The sequence below is a fragment of the Armigeres subalbatus genome, chromosome 2 (genome assembly GCF_024139115.2).
Source record: "Armigeres subalbatus isolate Guangzhou_Male chromosome 2, GZ_Asu_2, whole genome shotgun sequence".
In the NCBI taxonomy this organism is placed as follows: Eukaryota; Metazoa; Arthropoda; class Insecta; order Diptera; family Culicidae; genus Armigeres; species Armigeres subalbatus.
Window position 1 is genome coordinate 157,842,334 of NC_085140.1, and position 22,494 is coordinate 157,864,827.

The window sequence follows — 22,494 nt, forward strand, 5'->3', positions numbered from 1 at the left end:
TTCTAAATTTCTAAAATTGTTAATTCCCAAGTTTCTAGATTCCTGAGTTCCTAAATTCTTGAATCTCTCAGTTCCTTAGTTCCTAAATTCGTCGCCGCCCACAACCAGGACGTTAGGCAAGAATATTCACGCCTCGATTGTGTGCTATTCAATAGATGGTATCTATGCCTCCCATTCACATTCTGTTGGTTCATACTTGTTCGTACCCTAGCGAACGGCTTTCAATCTGTTGATTTTCAAATAATAACTTTTGTTTTACAATGTTGTGAAAACTCATATGTGAATATATACATTATGCGGAAGATATTGATTTGAAAAATGTATTGGAGGTAACCACTTTCCCTTCGATGGGACTCGAGCCCACGACCCTACAGTACGCTAGACTGGTGCTTTAACCAACTAAGCTACGAAGGACCTCCGTCGGCCTTCACAACCTGATGGCTACTAAATGAGCTCGAGAACAATTTATGAGAAGTCACAGTTTTCCAGAACAAATCTCTTCGGATGTTCCCTAGCTTCCCGAGGACCATTGGATGGCTTTCCGGGCTCAATAAGCGGTATTTTCATTGATTTTGCTCTTAAATTGTTATACCTAACAAACGGCTTAAAGAAAACGGCAGCTTTCTGAGACGAATTACTCAAATCAATCCCATCACCGCCACCAGAGGTCAATGAGTGCAATTACTGCAACAAACAGTTATAAAAAAAGTCGCAGCATAACGGGATGAAATACTGAATTAGCTGCTTTCTGGGACGAACCACTGAAATTGGCCGCTTTACCGGATGTTCCGGAACTCTCGGAGGACCACTAGGTGGCCACAAGAGGTGGTGCAAGCGTCACTCAGCATAGATGTTTCTGTCTTACTGCGATAAAGATGATGAAAATTTCGCATCTCGCTAGAATGAATGATTGTAAGAAATGATGATTTTCCACGTGTTCCTAAATGCGGGTAACTCGAATATCCACCCGGTGGCCAATGCTCCCCAGGGAGCTGAATTGTTGTCCTTCCTAATGCGCTTACCATCGTAAACAATTTTGTTGAAGGTTTCATCGTGGAGGTGGTTTTCGACTATAATTAACTCGGTGAGGTGTTTATCGGCTGTGCAATCTGACGACCAGCTAAAACGCTATACTAATTCTGAACCGACGTTTCGGTACCTTTATTGTTCCTTTGGATTGAAATGGCTCAGCGTTTCATTGTCATAAGTGTCCTTTGTATAGTCAAATAATTGAGTGTTCTAAACGTCAGCTTTTTGAAAATAAGCCTCTTGGGACAAATACACCGTGAGTAAGTACAAGTCGAGTAAGGTACGAGACACTGAAGACGACCACACAGTAGTGGTCGAAATACGTATCAGCAAAGATATCGAAATAATTGGTGGAATTAAATGGAGTTACTCAACTCGTCTTAGACGGTTAGTATTCAAGTGATGTTTTGTTTGGCAAGACAATAATGATAAGGATTTCGGAGATGCACAAGTGCAAAACGCACCCTTGGGATAAAATGGACCAACTAATAAAATCGCTCATATTATCTATTGTAGGACATTCCGATGTAGCGCAACGATTGAAAAAAATCCATTGATTTGCACTGACAATCAACAATATGTGGTTCTTCCAACTCACTCGTAAAATTTTCGTTCAATTAAATAAGGTTTACAAATCGTTTTTGGTTTAAGTAGGAACGAGATTAGCACATCAAAGGAATAGATGAAAATAAACAAGAAAATGCGTTATAATGCTAAGTAAGCCCTATCGATGAGTTTTCAAAACCATGCATGGTAGAATGTATGTGAAAATAATTTAAACAATTTGTTATACATCCAAATTTTATAATAGGAAATTGATAACTGGCCTAAACTAAGTAGCTTCTTTGAACGGTTTTCATTTCATTGATGAAAAAACATCACATCTATTGCAAAACAAATAAACAAATAAAACTAACGATTGCTGTTGGGAGAACCATCCATCGTTCACACCTCAAAAATCGGGAGACTGCGGTGGGCCGGGTACGTAGCCTAAATGTCGAACAATCATCCGGTGAAAGTAAATCTCGATAGCGATCCGACGGGCACAGCGAAGACGATTTGCAAAACTTCCGCAGACTACGTGGCTGGCGACGTACAGCCATAGACCAAGCTGAATGGAGACGACTGTTAAACTGAATAAATTATAATAACAACGATTGCTGATCTTTGAAATATGGTTTATTTTACATCGTATATAAATCTTAGTAAGCAAGTGTCTAAAAATGTAGAACTTAACCCTACAAGTGTCGAAAGATGCGTCAATAAACTTTAGAACACAAGCAAACCACCATCATCAAACTTTAAATCTGAATAGCACTGACCGACAGCAAAACTCCATTCCAAAAAGGTTAAATAAACCGCAACTTTATCCCGCCAAATCATCTCATTGGCCATGTGCCAACAGCTGGCCACGAAATTCAAACCTTCAATTCTCTTAGGCCTCATTTTCCCGCATATTGACAACGAACGACTAAATGCGTGCCAGTAGGAAAACAGAGTGTCCCAATATTCACCGACCGCGTTGTATAATCCTCCAAGCAAACGTACGATCCAATCTGTTCCTTGCTCCATTTTCGACCTCATTTTCCGCTACAACGCCCCCACCCACCCAACACAAATAAACACGCTGTGGCGTAGGGGCACACATTCCGCATGGCTTGGTTTCCAGTCACAGCAAGACTCATAAGGCGCCCTAAGCAAATAACCGAAGCCGTTTATTTATTTATCTAATTTTAATGAAATCCCATTTAAACCCAGCTTAATTCACCATAAACTGCCTTCGGTTATTAAATTGGTAACGAGATTCTGAATTTTTCTAATTTGCACCTAAATGAGCTGCATAGCTATGATTTCGTGAGAAAATTGGAAATACGGAAAACGAAAGACCAAGTTATAAGGGTAAGAGAATTCTACCCAAAATAATCATTGCCTACCGCCGAGCATTGGTTAGCGACAGCGCAGTATGCTGGCAGCAATCATAACGTGTTTATATAAATTTGAAAAATTGTTCCTCACTCCAGTCGCAAACCCTAATCCGTGTCCGGACAATTTTTAATGATGATAATTTTCGGTCGGAGCTTAAAAGGGCAGCATCATTGTCACATCCTCCATCCGTGAAATCCCTTTTCCCGAGCGCAGTGGTTCAATAGCAGTATTAAAAAATTCTGTAAAACAATTATTTCGAACGTGTGTACTACCTGCACTCCACCATAAATGTTTCACTAGTGGTTTGAACCCTTGCCACATTTTTAGAATTTTATGCAATATGTGTGCAGCAAATTTATCTCACGAATTATAATTTGCGAACACTGTGTCCTGAGATCCGTAAAAATTTTGCGCTCAGTGGATCCAGAGAAAATTACTCAACCGCAAATTAATTATCAGCCGGCTCTCGTAAATCGCTGCTGGTGCACCTCCTAACCCACTTCCAACCAAACACGCCAACCGGATCTCCCTGCTGGCTGGCTTTTGCCCAACTTCAAGCGTTGCGCTAGTCTCGAATGCCAGACAGACGGGAGTACACTTTGCGGTTTGTTTATCCAACCATGCTCATTTATGTTCATTTCCTCGTTCTCTGCACAATCTTGATTTTTTTTCTGCAATTTCTCCCAAACAGATGCCCCTCCGTCGCTGGTGTACAGCTTTATCGAGCAAACCCTTCAACCGGGGCCGGCCGTATCGCTCAAGTGTTCCGCCCAGGGAAATCCGACTCCGCATATCTCGTGGACGCTTGATGGGTTTCCGCTGCCAACCAACGGAAGGTAAGTGAGCCGTTCGAAGCACACACTATTTTCTCACACACACAGCCCACGCGGAATATTTCGTGCGGAATCCTGCTTGGAAATATGAACACATAAAAAGCTAGATTTGTCGTTCAGATGGTGATGTCTGATGAAGATGCTTACCAATGGTAGTCTGGCCACTTGAGGGAAAGATGACGAGTGGTACTAATGATGGAAAATTCGTGAAATCAAAGCATTTTTGCATAGATGTAGGAAATAAATTCAGATTGACTGTTCTATTTTCACGTACCTATTATATTTAAAATTGATTCTGATTGGAATTCATAGATTTAAAAAAAAACTTCATTGAGTTGAGGGTAATAATTCGTAAATTCTTTTTCAATCCTGATCACCAGATCAATGTGATATTTAGTTGATGTTGTAACTGGAAGTTAGATATATTAGAACTTTGAAATTATTCTATAATTGAGTTTATTCTGGGCAATACAGACATCGAAACAGTTCAAGATGTGCATTTTGGACAGTTTATTTCGAATTATTTCTCTTTTTGGTTTTCACTGCACATTATGAAACACTGAAATTGAATAAAAACATAACGAACAATTCTCAAGACATAATCCATAATTGAGCACGCCATATACAATATATGACCATGAATCTTTCAAAATAACCCATCTCAGTCCAGTATGTCATACAATAAACATGCTAACCCTAGGCCACTTCCCCTCGACAAATCTTCCCGAAGCAAAGTTTCGTTAAGCACTATGCCAAAAATTTAAATTAGCTGAAACTTTGTCAATCGTCAGTAATACCATGGGAACATCCTTCTACGACACACCACTTCCTACGGCTAGGCGTAATCGGTCCGGTCGACCGTCTGGAAATTACCTTCAAAGTTTGGTGTCGGTATTTGAGCACACCACACTGCAAGCGGCAGACACTGGATGGCAGCAGCAATAAAAAGCATCCTGACAGTTCACGCAAGAAACAGCATAGTTTGTGTGTAGCCCCACATACCGACGACGTCCATATTAACAGTCAAAGTTCATCCTGTCATCTTTCCCAGAGGAATCCTCCGGTGAGGCTGATCGGGATTTAGCAGCCCGAAATAGAAGGCGAAAGTTAGTTCGGATAACAAGCTTGTCTCTTGACTAGTGTACAGGGGTCTTGATCTTATTTGGGAAGACGCAAAAGGTCCCGCAAAGGGTTTGTGTGGGATGGAATAATCCGCACTCAGTGCGAATTAACTTTCTCGAAGAATGTGCTGAGGGCAGTGCAAGACAAGTGTGTTTCTCGTAAATGAATTCAAATAAAATCAGTTTGTGGTAATTTCCTTTTAAACTGTTTTTGGTGATGGCATCCGTAGTGAAAGTTTGGTACAGTTCTCATTCATATGCTTTTGCAATTACTTAACTTTTTGAGTGATCAACATAGGAATGTGTCACAATAAATAACTTATTATAATATTCATTTTTGGTCGGTTGTATGACAAACTTAAATAATCAATATGTTGTTTTATTGAATACGTTTAGTATACAGATGAAAGATGAACACAACTTAGAGATAGGTAATACGTAGAGAAAAAATCGACAACGCGCCTCATAAACACAAACTCAAAAACAAATCTTGAAATTTTGTGTATGAAATCTTGTTATATACAATTCTGTAAGGTTTACAAAATAGGCGAAAAAGTGGTAAAATGAACACATTAAGGACTTGTTTTACGTTGAAATAAAAAAAGACTTCAAAATTCGTATGTTCAAATGTGGTTCAGGTGAAATGAACACTAGGGTGCTAATAAAATGACATTTTCGAATCTCAAAAAACGACATTGCTCACAAGTTTCATTACCCCAAAATATGACCCCATGCAAAATTTGCAAAATTTGAGCTCAATCGGACATGACTTAGGGGTGCCTAAAATTCATCAATGTTTTGAAATGTTTACCCATGAAAATTTTCCCAGGGCCAGGGCCCCCTTCACAGTATTTAGCCCTCGCTGCGCTAATCGGAGCTATGGCGTAGTTGACTTTTTGCTTCTCCGAGATAATCGGCTACTCTTATTGAATCTCAACGTGAGATTAAATAAGAGTGGGGTTATGAATATGTGTTCTACTTAGTTTTTCAACAAATTGTCACCTATATGGATTCGCATTATGCGTTTTTTCACAATGTAGGGGGAAAAACGGCTTTGGCAGGTTTTGTTCTATTATTGGCAGGGGGGTTTTTGTCGACCAAATTTTATGAAATTTGGCCACAATATTCTTTGATATGCAAAGAATGTTTAGGCCAAATTTGAGCCTAGTCAGTCATAAAAAACCCCCTGCCAATAATAGAACAAACCCTGCCAAAGCCGTCATTCCCCCTACTTTGTGTTTCGTCTCTGAAGTTCGGCTTTAGCTACTTTTATTCAATGTCAACGTGAGTGTGGGGTTATGAATATGTTTTTTACTTAGTTTTTCAGCAAACTGTCACCTATATGAATTCGCATTATGCGTTTTTTTTACAATGTACTTTGTGTTTGTCGCCTATATGGATTCGCATGATGCGTTTTTCACAGTGTACTCTGTGTTTCGTCCTTGACGTTTGGCTTCGGCCACTCTTGTTCAATCTCAACGTGAGGTTAAATAAGAGTGGAGTTATGAATATGTGTTTTACTTTGTTTTTATCAAATTGTCACCAATATGGATTCGCATTATGCGTTTTTCACAGTGTACTCTGTGTCTCGTCTTTGACGTTCGGCTTTGGCTACTCTTGTTCAATCTCAACGTGAGTGTGGGGTTATGAATATGTGTTTTACTTAGTTTTTCAACAAATTGTCACCTATATGGATTCGCATTATGCGTTTTTTACAATTTACTTTGTGTTTGTCCCCTATATGGATTCGCATGATGCGTTTTTCACAGTGTACTCTGTGTTTCGTCCTTGACGTTTGGCTTCGGCTACTCTTGTTCATTTAACGTGAGGTTAAATAAGAGTGGGGTTATGAATATGTGTTTACTTAGTTTTCAACAAATTTCCACCTATATGGATTCGCATTATGCGTTTTTTTACAATGTTTTGTTTGTGTTTGTCACCTATATGGATTCTGGGCGGAGCTAATGAAATTACTTCATTGAATACAAGAAAACTGCTTTCCGGCGCGCGAGCCATTTTGATTAGGATTCCGCAGAGAGCGGACCGATTTTGAATTTGATTATGAGTTGTTAGTTATTCAAAATGTGTATTGTTGAGAAAAGTAACATCAGAAATTTGACCCAAGACAAAGTTTCTTCATATTACAAAACATCGCTTAACATCTGTCTAAGGTGGCGTCTACATCGATTTAGCTGTCGTTGACGGAAAGTGAACTTTTCTGGCAAGATTGTTTGCCATTGTTTCTCTTAGTCATTGTAGGGAAATGAAGGGCAATATGCCCTAGCTAAGCATAGACTGCTTTTATGCCTTAGCTATAACGATTTTCATGGGTGTTTCTACCTCAAGCAACAGTTAAACAATATAGCTAGCTGATGCCACGTTAAAATTAGAAAAAATCTTAATCATATTGATAATATTCGCATTTCAAAAAAGTGGTTATATTTCGTTGCCGGAAAACTCATGAGGCAAAACGCTTTTTAGCCGGCAGCTCTTAGGGAACAACGTACCGCACGTCGGCACATCAGCATTCTGGTATGGACAGTGCGTGGAGACGCGAGTACATTGTAGGATAGTTCCACTAGGGCGTTTTGCCTCGCCGAAATGTTAGATGTTTCATCAAAATGTGGAAAATTTCAGTTTTTCCTACATTCCTATCAATTATTTTGACACTTTTTTCGCCTAACCTACATAATTTCACGTCTAGTTTTATTAAGGCTATCTCAACCATGGTAAATATAAGTAAATATAAGTGCAATATCGCAGCACGCATTGGAGATGATGCAATAAGTTTGTTCGAATGAATGGCATCAGTAGAAGTAAGGGGCCGTACACTAATTACGTAAGCAATTTTTCTGGGTTTTTCAACCCCCTTCCTCCCATGTAAGATTTTCCCCATACAAATCAATTTTTATTTATATGGAGCGTAAGAAAATAGCCGACCCCCTCTCCCCCATAAGTGCTTACGTTATTAATGTACGACCCCTAAAATAAAATTTCCTTACAAGATTCTGGTTATTATGGTTATGTTTTGTTGCTACTAGGAAAGGTTGCTATTGAAAAGTCGTATTACTGGAAACATATCGGTTCTTTGCTGGACCATTATTTTACACAAGGGACGGCAGATCCGAGAATTTTCTTCAAAGTGCAAAATTAATCATTTGGCGACGACAGAAAGTTGCCACTTTTCTTTCCCCAATGTACCTATCGAATAACTAACTGCAACCAAATGTTTATCGGAATCATTGCGTTGAAATTTTACTTCGTGGTGTTACTATCCGACGGCTACTCTATGACTTTTTGCTAAGATGCCACAATTAAGAATAAATTTTCAGCATCGCCACTACACTGGTGGCGCAGGATCGCAACAATGCTATTTTGTAGTCAACCCTTTCTTCACACAAAATACTGGTTTGTTGAGGTTGAATGATCTGCAGCAAAACGCCGTTCAAAACGATTGGAAATCCATCGAGAAACGGCTGAGACATTAAAGTTCAAAGTCTATCATATTTTCGTGACGGTCTCCGAGTTCCGCAATCGCAAAGTATACCCCAATATAGAAAAAAAGACGTAGTCCTACGCCAAAAGCTGCATGTACCGCAAGCAGGCTCCGCCAAAGATACCATGTCACTATGGGGGATCCCCATACAAGCGAGCGGTCAAAAATAAAATTGGACTTTTCAAGTGATTTTCCACTTTGCTTTAGCTGTGTATGGTCGAAATAGCATGAATATATAATTTCTAACACCCCCCCCCCTTTAGGGATCGTCTATGAATTACGTAATATTTTTTTTCATAAATTCGATTAACGTGACAAAGCAATCCAATTTAGGAAGTTTAATTTTATATGTTTTCTTGAGGAGAAGGAAGGGGGTTGTACAAAAACTAAGTACAGCAATTTATGGACATCATGAACCCTCCCCCCCCCTTCTCCATCCTCATTTGTGGACTGTCGTCTATATATTTTTGTATATTTTTTGCGGGAGGTAATCATTTTTTGTGGGAAGAAAGTAACAAAACGCCTCCCCCTACCAATAAATCTAATAACTTTTCATTGCTCTAAATCTGAAGTTGGCGGCGAGAGAACCGAATTAATGTTAAAAGACATTAATTTCATGACATTCGGTGATATTTTTTTTGTTCTTACTCTCATGCCTCACAATTTGTATTTAGAACAATCTGTTTGACAAAGTACTAGGTTCTGAAGGATCCTAAAGCATTAAATGTTAATCAAAGAATCAGAAGTCAAGAACGAGTAAAGTACGAGACACTGAAGACGTCCTAACAGGTCGAAATACGTATATGTAGAACTAATACGAGTTGGTGGAATAAAATGGAATTTTACTAAACTCGTCTTATGACAGTGAAAACATTCCACTAAAAAATAGTTAAACAATTTTCTTAAAGAATCAGAATTGGAAATAACTTTTGAAAAAGGGTATTAGCAAATTAGAAATCGCAATCCCATGACATTTGTACAAGTTATTCAAAAATAAATGAGAATAATATATTCTCAAAAATGTGAACATTCATTCATTCCACAATGCTCCATTGTTCCGAAAAGCAAATTTCTTTCAATTTGAATAACAACACTATTTAAATTATTTTGATTTGTTTTCATGATTTCTACAAGTTATATATAGCATCATTCTTTTTCTGTGTGCAGGTTTAAATCTTTAATGATATTTTCTTCAATTCCATCAACGATGGAAGATGACATGAATTCATCTAAAGTATCAGAGGATAAAGAACTTTTAAAAATCTTCAAATATTACAAAATTACGCATGGCATAAGAATAACGAAGTGAATTCTTTTCCAATGTCCCCTCGGTAGCCAAATCTAGCTTAAAATAGATCTGATTCATGTAAGGCACGAAGAAAAATGTCAACATTTGCCTCTCTTGATCATTTTCTTGCATTATGAGTTCTAAAGTTCTGCTTTTTTATATTGACTTTCCGCTGGTTGTTCAGCCAGTGAACCTCAAAGTGTAGATGAGTGAATAAATATTTCCCTACCTTTAGCCAGACATTCATGAACACTAGCAAGAATTTCATACTCTCCGTACTAACTAAGATATTGTTCGTCTTTACTTTTGCAATAAACATGTCAGGAATTATTGATTCCATGAGATTTATAAATATTTACATACTATGAAACCTCATATTTAGTTCTCCATCAGTAGCTAATGAATAGCTCAGAAAAAATAGGTTTAGGGAAATGACTCAAACCACTCAAGCCCCAAACGCAATTCAGCGGAATGGCGACGGAACCAGTAAAATTTGACAGGAAATATATAAATTCCGTTACCGTTACCGTTGTGCTGCATTGTATTGGGGGTTTTATTCATTCACTCCTTTGAAAAGTTAAAAAATTGTTATAAATAAAGTCGAAGTTATTACCAATACATGTATTTTGACCATACCCTTTGAGCCCATAGTTCAGTCTGGCCCATTTTCAATAGGAAACGATGGGGCTAGATTTCCCGTCGAATGAAACTTGTTGCGAGAAAATCGTACACAAATAAGCGTCTAAATGGCGATTTGCGCACATACATACAGACGCGCATGCACACATACAGACATCACCTCAATTCTTCGAGCTGAGTTAGTTGATATATACCACTACGGATCTCCGGGCCTTCTATCAAACATTCGTTTTGGAATGAGCATTAACCTTGGAGTACGAGAGAGGCAAAACACAGTAAAAAAAATAAATGAAAAAAAAATCAAAGTGATTTAACTCTGTTAATTGCAAATACTGGCAAGAAATTATTTCGGGAAATTTTAGTCGAAGCTTCGTCCTTGATGTGCATCATAAAAGAACCCGGGGATTTCTGAGGAAAAAAAAGTTCTTCACTATCAAAGTTGAAAATAGCGTCGTTTTGGAAAAAACTATTCGTTCCTCATTTATTCATTTTTTTTTCACAATGTAACCATTAGTTTTTGCATACCATTTTAAAGCTTATACAATTACCTTTGTAATGATGTATTAACATTAAAGAAAAAACATTAAGAAAATATTTCAATAAATAGTTGAAAGTAAAATATTTTTTCAGGAAATTTGTTAACTTTTTTACCCATTTCTGACTTTGACACCTTATATCTTTGGAACTAGTGCACCTAGAGACTTCAAATTCAGAATTTCTCTTAATTAGAGTATTGACAATGGAGAGAAAATATTTTAAAATAATTCGGAAGACATGACATTTTCGATTAATGACCGCCCGAAATCCTATAGTGCATGTGTCGCTCAAAGCGCACAATTCCAAGTCCTGGGGTTACACTAAACAGACCTGATAGTAGTAGAAAAATTCTTCCTTATTGATTCATTATCTGTTCTACAATTATTTTTTACATGTACAGTGCTCGGCCGGCTTGGCCCTCCAACTTCAATTTGATTTTTTTTTTGTTTATATTGTTATTCAAGTTTTAAGATATGATATATCATGACGGCCTTTAAAAACAGACCTGACACGATGGCCTCCCGACGAGACAGAAGGTTTGCGCAGGCCCAATAAGCCGCCTGTAAAACCACAAATTACGAACGAAACAAGAGATAATACGACTCGATAGAATCGGCAAAGACCCAGGCGACGAATAAAGGATCACGAATGGAAACTTGGAACATGGAACTGCAAGTGGCTATGTTTTGCAATTTGCGACTGTATCTCCGATTAATTACATTCCCGCAACTTCGACGTCGTCGTGGCGCTGCAATAAATTTGCTGGAGAGGACAGAAAGTGTGGTAAAGCGGATATCGAGAAGCTACCTTCTACCAGAGCTGTAAACTTTGCAGCCTCCCGCGAAATGGTAGTCCGAAGCACTTTCAACAATCGTACGTACTTTGGAGCCCGCATAACGCTCTGATCGAATAGAGTTCTCCGCCGTTCCAAACTGACTTATTAGACCAGTAGTTCTCTACGGACACGATACCTGGACAATGCTCGTGGAGGATAAACGCGCACTTGGAGTTTTCGAGGGGAGAGTGTTGCGTACTACCTTCGTGTTACACGGAACAGTAAGATAGAGGCATGAAAAAAACGAAGAAAAAAATAAATAGTGACGTCAGACTTTTATGTCAGACGAGCAAAATAAGGCATAGATGCCCTGCACATAAACTGCGATCAAAAATAATTCACACAAATGTATCATGTTGGTACAGAACGTCCATAAGGCCGATGACATACTGTCGAATGTGCGTGTGTGAACCCATCCAAGACAAAAAAAATTCCTCTTGTCGATATTCTGCTTTACGAGTTCCTGGACGCGTTCGCGCCACCTCCATGAAACGGCTGTCATCCACGAACAACTCGCCTGAAGCCAAAAACATGGTGCTGCAACATGGTGCTGGATGTAAACATTGCCGGTTAAGCAATAAACACACGGAGTCAAAACAGTCGGATGCGTAAGCGGCATGTGTTGCATTGTTAAATTATATTCAACGAAATGTATTGCATTGCTGCGTGATTTTCGACTTTATTAATTGGCGCTTTGATGTTGCATGAATAAGAAGAAGCAAAAAGATGATATTTAAAATTTTCGCACGGTAAAACATACGAGCATATTTTTGAAACTCTTCTCTGACATTCTAGAGGCAATTTAATTAAAAACGGTAAACCGTACGGGGTTGGTCTTTTCTTATACTGTGTGTTAAGTATGATATCACAGAATAAAAATTGAAATTGAAATATTGTGTTTATTGCGCAGCAGAAAACAAGACTAGCCCCGTACTGCTTACCGTTTTTAATTAAATTGCTTCCAGAATTTTAAAGAAGTGTTTCGAAAATTTCTTCGTATGTTTTCCCGTGCGAATATTTTTGATTATCATCTTTCTGCTTTTTCTTCTTCATGCAACATCAAAGCGCCAATCGCCAATGCTCTCGCGGCGGTATGAACGGAGCTTAAAATAGGAAAGGGAACACTAGCGCCACTCAATCGGTAGACGGCTTCAAGAACTACATCTCATTTCAGGGGGGTGGTTCGCGCACGCGCACGCACACGCGTAGAGATGTCGTAAAATCCCGATTAATCAATCGATTACTCTCAATTCTTGTCGATTATTGAATCGATTATTCGTTGGGTAGTAATTGATTCAAAATTAATCGAATTTCACAACGATTAATCGATTAATCGAAGTAATCGATTCATTTGCGACATCTCTACACACGCGACAGTGTGTCATCGGCGGTGGTCCTCTACAGGTATGAGGCTTGGAGGATTTGCAAGCACTCGGAGTATTCGAGAGACGTGTACTTAGGGCCCTGCCATCCTTGGCGGTGTGAAAAAGAACGGTGTGTGAGCAACAGTACTCAATCCGAAAGGACGATGAGAGTTCCCCGATGACATTAGTTTGGCGGACCCGATGTTTCTCAAATCCCTGACTGCCGATATTGCTCTTGTTCTTGAATACTGGAATATTTTCTGAGCACTGGAAATTCCACCCAATTCCACTGTAACCCAGTTCCACCCGGTGAAGGTCTTCCAACACACCCACAAATCAGTGTTCCTAAAAACACTACCACGGTCATTATTTACGAAGAATGACGATTACAGAGGTTCCTAAGCCAATCGATCTTTCCAGAATCCGTATATCCCGATCTCCTTCAGATGGTCTTTTATAGCCACGCGTCTCACCGCTGATCTGCGCGTGTCCGGCTGTCGAATCTAGGCATAATTTACCAAAATGGTTTAGATCCCTGTGTAAAAAACTATACTGCCCATGATCGCATATTTGTAACACTCGCAATTTTGTTCATTTTGTAAAAAGCATGTGAATCGTTCAGAAAGTTCAATTTACTGCATCTAATCTCACAACAGTAAAATAGGCTTTACTGTCTTGCTTATCTGTGGTAAGCTGGAAACGATTGAGTTTGTGAGAAGGATTGACAAACGATTTAAAAAATTAACCAAAATGCAAATGTTACAAATATGCGATCATGGGCAGTATACAAGCAGTTTATTAGATCATAACGATAGAGTTATTCACTCGTCAGGGTAAGCAGCTGCGGAGCTGATTATTGAATTGTTGCATGCACGATCAAAAGGGGCATATAGACCGAACAGAAATATTTCTATAAACAGATAGTCAGCTACACTGACCCCACATATATGGGTCACTCTGTAACAATAATTAGTCACACCAATTTGCATGGAAATGACTCATATTAGTGTGTGACTCATGATTGTGGGGTCAGTGTACTTACGCCATTAAGTGAATACCCTTAATGTATTTTGTAAAAGCTTTCGATCTGTGTTTATAAAGCCTGAGAAACCCTATTCTGATTTTGTCATAGAGTAATCTAAAGTGACCGTTGCTAAAAACAAAAGCAAAAACAACCCTTGACTAACTTTCTCATCAGCTACATGCGCTATACCCATTCCGTCCAGTACTTTCACTCAGCAATTACTTACTACCGAGCGGAATCGAGAAGTAACAACGTGCCGATTGCCGATGCCAGTTTGCATTACATGGCTGAATGGAGCCATGAGTTGCAATGAGATTATTGGCAAGAATAGAATACAGATTAGATTACGTCACGCTTGCCGGACTGGACGCAGGAAGTCCGGACCTGAATCACGTTGCACGAGATAATGAATGGGATTTACTTTGACGGAAAGATATCATTAGGATGCGTAAGGTTGTTTTGCTTGGCCTAGAAAATGGGTCAACCCCTATTGATGGTGGAGATTGTCCGAGCTGGTACTAAAGCAGATATTTATAGGCAAGGCTCCGCATGTGAGCTCGTGAATAATCGATAAGACACGGGCATGTATGCAAAACTACGACAACGGAAGCATCGGATGGTAAGATTCATGACCACTGATCCGATTAGGTAACTTTTATACGTAAACGAACTCTAATTTATTGCGATGTTTTATGAACGTTGAAGTAAACCGATTGGATTATAAAAGGAATAAATATGCAATAATAATGATACGAAATGAGAAACAATCAGAGCCGAACTTAGAAGTGCCCGTCTTAACGCACTGCACTGTATTGTCATTTGATTACATCAGTAAATATCCCCGTAACTAAAACTGCAAAAATATTTTGTATTTTATTTTATTCCAGATTTTAGAGAATTGTTTACAAGCTTCATGTTAATTGGTTAGGTTAAAAAAACATTAGTTCTGCCCTGAAAAAAACCTCCGCTTACGTTCATTTATCGGTCTTCGCAATCGTTTTCGACCCGGGCGGAGATATTGTTCAGAGTAGATTTAGCGTTGTGTATAATTAAGTTGGCCAGCCACACAAATAAATACTCACATTATACACAATTTTCTATTCTCAACCACACTGGGGTGTAACCGGGTGCTCGTTGTCGGAACAACATCGTAGCGCGATACCCAGGTCCTCGACTTTCAAAAGTTCCCTTTCGGAGATATGTGCGAAGGACGGAAGGTCGGTGTTGTACACAGAGGTGTTATTATTTCCATAGAGAGCTTGTATACGTTATTCGCTCGTTCCGAAAATGGACCTCGAAGCACAAATACCTGACTGCGAGCTTATGGATGCGAAAAGTTATTTTGCTCGGTGGAAAAATCTCACAATGCTTTTCTCCTGTTATGGGGAAGGATGTGGTCCCCGGACTCAGACCGAGACGGTTGTCGGATCGCTGAAGGACTGAGTGTGTAAGGTGTGAAAGGTAGGGCTTCTGTTTGCCGAAAGCTGACTGTTTTTACATTTCCCTTTTCACACCTCGATATTTAATGCCAGTCAAATTTAATAAGACATTAAAATGTGAATTTATGTGAACTCTGTGGGTTGAGTAAAGGGGAAAAAGTTTATATCGACTGGTATAAACGTCAAGTCTATTTCGTTGGGGGTTGGCAGGAAATCTGTTGCTGAAATGAGAACGAGGCTTGAACGATAAATTTATTTTTTTGCTGTCACTCTGATACTTGTTGAGGGTTGCAAATAAATGAAACGAGAATACACATACCATCTGAACAACCACTTAACGGGTATGAGACGAGTGGAGATTTCCTTAGTTTTATAATTAATTTAGTTTGAATTAATTCGAAAAGATCCAAAGCGTTACACCCATATGATTTTAAGTGTTTTCTTTTCATGGAGACCGAAAATTTCTTTTTTGCAATTCCTGATCATAATATCCGGTTTACAGTTCGTCTTTGAGTGATAAAACGGCCTACTTTTCCATTCCAACGAAATGGGTGCTTTAATGAACATTATGCAACTCAAATGGGTTGCATAATATTCATTATAACACTCATTTGGGTGCTATAATGAAAAACCAACATCAGAATAGTAGTTACATAACTATGTTTTGCTGAATTAGCTTATGTAAGTGCTCAAATAGTGCATCCTATGCGCCCCGTAATAAATTAAATAGTTTGGTGGGCATGACATCAAAAATTTCCTAAGGGAAGTACATCTATCGCTTCACGGCTTATCGAACTGTGCAATGTGGCACGGTAACATGGAATCTGATTGTTCTCGGCAGCAACATAATTTATTGGCAAGAATGATCATGTGGAGTAAATTACACTGTACAATTTTGGTTCAGATTTATCAAATTAAAGTCCATTTTACGTCATTGCAAAAAATAGCGTGTGCAACTCGTTGCAAAATTCGATTTTTTCAGCACTCTTAGTATTTATCCAACTCGGCAAGCCTCGTTGGATAAACGTACAACTCGTGCTGAAAAAATCATCTTTTTGCAACTTGTTGCACAAACTACTATTTACGTGTTTGACAAAATCTCTGAAAACTTCAAAGCTGAATTTTGGCAAGAAAAAAAAATTCGTTCATTGCTGACTAGCTTTATGTACCAGTCTTTGTTCGGGAATGAAAAGTACATTATGCAATTCAAATATCTTATTGCAGCAAAAAACGTATATAAGTAGAAAGATTGACGAAAGATAAATGAATACATAGATGCAACTCGGAGTGTACACTGCGATCGGTTTCTGCCTGTACTAGATTGTCTTTGCATCCTAATGGTGTTAGATCATTTGCTCAAACTACAATAGGTTGAAAAACGCAACGCTCACTTATTCCTTCTTCCTTTATTTATTATATAGGGGGAAAGACGGCTTTGGCAGGTTTTGTTCTATTACTGGCAGAAAATTCATGAAATTTGGCCACAATATTCTTTGATATGCAAAGATCCCCCTAATATTTTTCTTCTATCCTCTGCCTTCAGCATTCTTCATTCTTTTTAATCACTCTGTACGTTCACTTAGTAGACTACTATTCATTTCCTGTAAAACAATTCTTCCCCTTTAATCAATAATAATCCTACTCCCTATAATCGTCTCCTTAGAACAGAGAACATGTGTTCCAAATTTGGTTGAAATCGGTTGAGAGGTTCCAAATTCAAAATGCTCCCACCTCCCACCACAACTGCTTTTCTCTAATCCCTTATATAATCGTCTACTCAGGATGAAGAATATGTGTAGGGGTAGTTGGTTGCCGGCACTGCACGATGGGCCACGCCAGGAAATTAGGAGGAAAAAAATATTTTCAGCAAATTCAGAGCTTATAATTTAAGCTTTATTAATTTTGCAACTAATTCTCGAGTTTCGTGTTATGAAACATAAAATTGCTTGCACATATGTGCTCTAATGATCCCAGCTGTATTTGCTATCTTTTATACGTAATTTCTTGGCAATTTTATCCTTTGAGCGTCATCGGAAAGCCCTTTGTAAGATTCGGAACATCCGTAAAAGTGTCCAATTCTAAAAGATCATCCCAGAACTTCGCGATTTTTACGTAACCATCCATTTTGGCGAATTGTGAGTGCAATAAATAGTAAATGTCTTCTCTGAAAGGGTGTTTTTCGACTGGATGGGATGTACTGTTCGGAGGATGGCTTTCTCAGTCTGAAGTATCAAAACGATGGTTTAGTTACTTGCCACTTGGGCAAGTAACTAAACCATCGTTTTGATACTTCAGACTGAGAAAGCCATCCTCCGAACAGTGTCTTCTGTGACCTCCACATGTCCCAGAAATGATTCTCCGGAAGATCCGGAACATCCGTAAAATTGGCAATCCCAAAACTTCATCACAGAGCTTCACGATTTTTTCGTAACAATCCATCCTGGCAAATTTTGGGTGCAATCAATATACTTCTGTGACCACTAAATGTTCCAGAAACGGTACTTCGGAAGATCAGGAACATCGGTAAAAATGGCCAATATCCAAAAAAAAATCCGAATCTCAGCAACCGAAACATCATGTTTACTGAGATCTCGGCATTATTTACTTACTTATGCATTATAAATCAGATTTTGGGCTTTTGAAAAGGAAAACATGTTATGAATTTGAAATTCACCACGGAATCTATCGTATAATCACCTTGAAGGTGGTCGAACATGCCTGTAAAGACAATATTGGCATCATTCCAGTTCGAGACAGCAACACGTACGGACGTGTTTTTTGCGCGCGCATTTTTTTCGAAGTGTTTTTTCTCGTTCGTTCGCTGTTTACGTTTTCGCTTGTCGCGTTGGCGTTATTTTCTCCCGGACCCGTCATGGGAGAGTCGGTGGCCGATTCGGTCGCTGGAAAAGTGCCTAAGCGCACTGCTCTTGGAGGCGCGGGTACCCCCTCCAAGCAGCTTTTGCAGCGCAACGTGTTCTCGCCGTTGCCGCTTGATGACGCCGGCAATCCGCCGAAAAGAGGAAGAAGCAGCAATCGCAGCTGCCGCAGGTGCAACCGAAACGGAAGGAGAAGTGCCCGCCCGTGTTTGTAAAGGGCGATCCGCCGGATTTGCCAGCTGATCGCTAAGGGGCTGAAATGTACTTTTCGGCTCTGCAGCGAGGGCGTGAAAGTGATGCCGGCCAACAGGGACCATCATCAATCCGTCGTGGAGTTCCTCGAGGTCCACAAGTATGAGTACTACACTCATGACCACCCCGGCACGAAGCCGCTCAAGGCTTTGCTGCGAGGACTTCACGACATGAAGGAGGAAGAGCTCCAAGCAGAGCTTGAAAGTTGCGGACTGAAGCCAGTAGCCGTCCACAAGATCGCTCGTCACGACAAGGCGAGGAAATATCGCGACCAGCTTTACCTGATCCATCTGGAGCACGGCTCCACTACCTGGAAGGACCTGAAGCTGGTTGGCGTTATAAATTACACCGTCGTTGACTGGGAGCGATATCGGCCAGTGCACCGCGATGTCACGCAATGCACCAACTGCTTCAATTTCGGGCACGGCACCAGGAACTGCCGCATGAAGCCGCGCTGCAACAAGTGTGGCGAACCCCATCCGACTGACGAGTGCGACAAAATGGAGGTGGCCGATCCCAAGTGCGCCAACTGTGGCGACAAACATCAGGCCACCACAAAGGGCTGCCCAAAGCGAGCCGAGTTCCTGGAAATCCGGAAGAAGGCTTCCACCAGGACCATTCCGAAGAAGAACCGTGTTCCTGTAATCAACGAGGTGAACTTTCCAGCCATCCCGGCTCCCCGTCGTGTGATTCCAATACTCCCACCGCTACAGCCGCACAAGCGACTGGCAGCGGCAGCTGCATCGGTCCAAGCTCCAGCATCGTCGGTACCATCCACCAGCGAATGGCCCCGCTTCCTCCTCCTGGGTTCCGTCGGCAGTCGGAGAACGAAGCCGTCCCACCGGAAGAATCTGCCCGCTGTACACTCCGGAGCAACTGATGCCGATCTTCGCGCAGCTCGCCACTCGACTGCGCGGCTGCAAACCCGATTCGACCAGGTCTTCACACTTGGCATGTTCATCATTGAAAATGGCTGCTAGGGTGGGCCTGGTCAACTGGAACGCTTGCTCGCTAAAGAGCAAAACAATCGAGCTGAAGGATTTCCTTGAGGAGAAGGAAATAGACGTGGCGTTCATCACCGAAACGCACCTAAAACCGGAGGTGAACATCAACATCCCGGACTTCCGCATCGTGCGACTCGACCGGCCGACCAGGGGAGGTGGTGTGGCCATCGCTCTTCGCTACAACATCAACTGTCGTTTGCTTCCAAGCTTCCAGCTCAGTGTCATCGAGGCCATCGGTGTCGAAATCACCACTTCGGTCGGCACAATCGCGCTCATCGCGGCGTACTGTCCAACGCAAGCCAAAGCCGGCGATGGATCATCGGCTGCCCTTCGGAGGGACATCGTCAAGCTGACGCGGAGGCAAGGCCAGTATATCATTGCCGGCGACTTGAATGCCAAACATCAAGCCTGGGGCAACAGTCGCGGCAATCGAAACGGCACCATCTGGAGCAACGACATGGAGGAAGGCCACTACACGATCCTGAGCCCGGATTCCCCACTCGGCTGAGTCGGTCCGGTGCCCACGCAACGCTCGACCTCTACGTAACAAACCTGAGTGACCACGTCTCGCAGCCGGTTGTATACCAGGAGCTCAGTTCGGATCACTATCCGGTGGTGGCGGAACTGGGCTCCTCGGTCAATCGGCACCAGCAGTTACGGCGGAACTACCACCGAGTGAACTGGCAGCGTTTCCAGCAGTGCGTCGATAACACCGTCGACTACGAGGTGCGTCCGGAGACGCCGGAAAGTATCGACCGCCAGCTGTGCGCTATCGAGGAGGCGATCACGGCGGCCCGAGAGCAACACGTACCGACGGCTCGGCAGGTAAGCAACTCCTTAAACATCGATACACTCACCAAAGATTTGATTCGATTGCGGAATGTCACTCGCAGGCAGTTTCAGCGTACTGGACTGCCTGAGCTTAAGGCACGCTGCAATCGAATCACAAAAATTATCAAGGCCAGAATGGTGGACCTCAAAAATAACGACTTCTCGAATAAGATCCGCACTCTCCCAGATTATGCTAAGCCGTTCTGGAAAATGACCAAAATTCTAAAATCCAAGCCTCGGCCCATTCCACCTTTGATCCCACTAGACAATAATGGCTCTAAGGATCGCTTGATAACTCCTGCAGAGAAGGTCGCTGAAATAGGTCGTCACTTCGTCAGCTCACACAATCTTGGGCAGAACATCGTCAGTCCACACGAAGCAGCCGTCAACGAGCATGCTAACAACATCCATTTGATTCCCAACGACTTCTCGGAGGAGTTGGAGATCTCAGCTGACGAATTGACGGCCTATATCAAATCGTCGAAGAACATGAAGGCCCCAGGCTTCGACAGCATCCTGAATCTCGAGCTCAAACACATGAGTGCTCCGTTCTTTGAGCACCTCTCGCTGATCTTTAATCAGTGTCTCCGGCTTAGCTACTTCCCATCGTCCTGGAAGTCAGCGAAAGTCATCCCATCCGGAAGCCTGGGAAGGATCCTTCCTCCCCTAAAAGTTATCGACCCATCAGCCTTCTCTCAGGGTTATCCAAGCTATTCGAAAAAGCTATTCATCATCGGTTACTTGAGTCTGCCGAAAATCTCAACATCTTGCTCGAGGAACAGTTTGGTTTCCGACGCGGTCGGTCAACTGTACACCAACTGACCCGAGTTACCAACGTCCTCAGACGGAACAAGTTTGTCTCGAAAACATCCGCCATGGCCTTACTCGATGTCGAGAAGGCATTTGACAATGTATGGCATGATGGCCTGGTGTACAAACTACAACGCTACAATCTTCCCAGCTACCTGGTGAAAATCATCAACAATTACCTGTCGGCAAGGACATTCCGGGTCTCAATCAGCGGAGCGAGTTCCAATGCGCACAACATCGTCGCAGGCGTTCCCCAGGGCAGTATCCTCGGCCCCTGCTTTTCAATCTGTTCACCTCCGACATGCCAGAACCTCCAGAAGGCGGCATTCTGTCTCTGTTCGCAGATGACACATCCATCGTCTACAACGGTAGAGTGATCAGAGCGCTAGTGGCAAAACTCCAACGAGGCCTGGATGCCCTGACAGAGTACCTCACCAGCTGGAAGATCTGTATCAACGCGGCGAAGACCCAGGTCATCATTTTCCCCCACTCCAAATCCCCTAAACTTGTTCCTCCTGGGGACTGTAAAATCATCCTCAATGGCACGACCGTGGAATGGGCCAATGAGGCCGGCTACCTTGGCTTGACCCTCGACAGCAAGCTTATTTTCAGGCAACAGGTTGACAAAACGGTGACAAAGTGTAACGTCTTGTTGAAACTACTGTACCCTTTGATCAACCGCCGGTCGTCATTGTAAATGAAAAAATAAGCTGAAAAATAAGCTTGCTGTCTACAAGCAAATCATCCTCCCTGTGATCGAATATGGCATGCCGGTCTGGGAGAGCTGCGCTAAAACCCACCACCTCAAACTTCAACGGGTCCAAAACAAATTCCTGAGGATGATCCTCAACACCCCTCCCAGGACAAGAACATCCGAGGTCCACCGTCTGGCCGGAATAAAAACCTTACATGAACGCTTTGGTGAGTGTAAAGAAAAGTTTAGGGTCCGTTGCTTGCATTCGGATCAGGCTCCAATTAGGGCGCTAGTTCCAATCTAGGTTATCAAATTTCTTATTGTAAATATTAGTGTACATAGTAGTTAGGTTATCAAATTTAAAAAAACACACCAGCGCCTCCTAAAGGCCGTCATGATATATCATATTAACACTTAAATAACAATGTAAACATAAAAATTTAAAATTGAAGTTGGAGGGCCAAGCCGGCCGAGCACTGTACATGTAAAAAATAAT

The 22,494-nt window shown here is 41.4% G+C and overlaps 1 protein-coding gene across 3 annotated transcripts in view; it reads left to right on the top strand.

Annotated features, from left to right (window-relative positions):
* The window catches only part of LOC134211072 (cell adhesion molecule Dscam2), a 531,807-nt gene that overhangs the window by 425,308 nt on the left and 84,005 nt on the right, over positions 1 to 22,494 (top strand). For all 3 annotated transcript variants that reach the window (XM_062687653.1, XM_062687651.1, XM_062687654.1), the window contains exon 7: positions 3,647 to 3,791. In XM_062687653.1, coding sequence (XP_062543637.1) covers positions 3,647 to 3,791 — 145 coding nt within the window. The remainder of the gene's footprint in view (positions 1 to 3,646; positions 3,792 to 22,494) is intronic.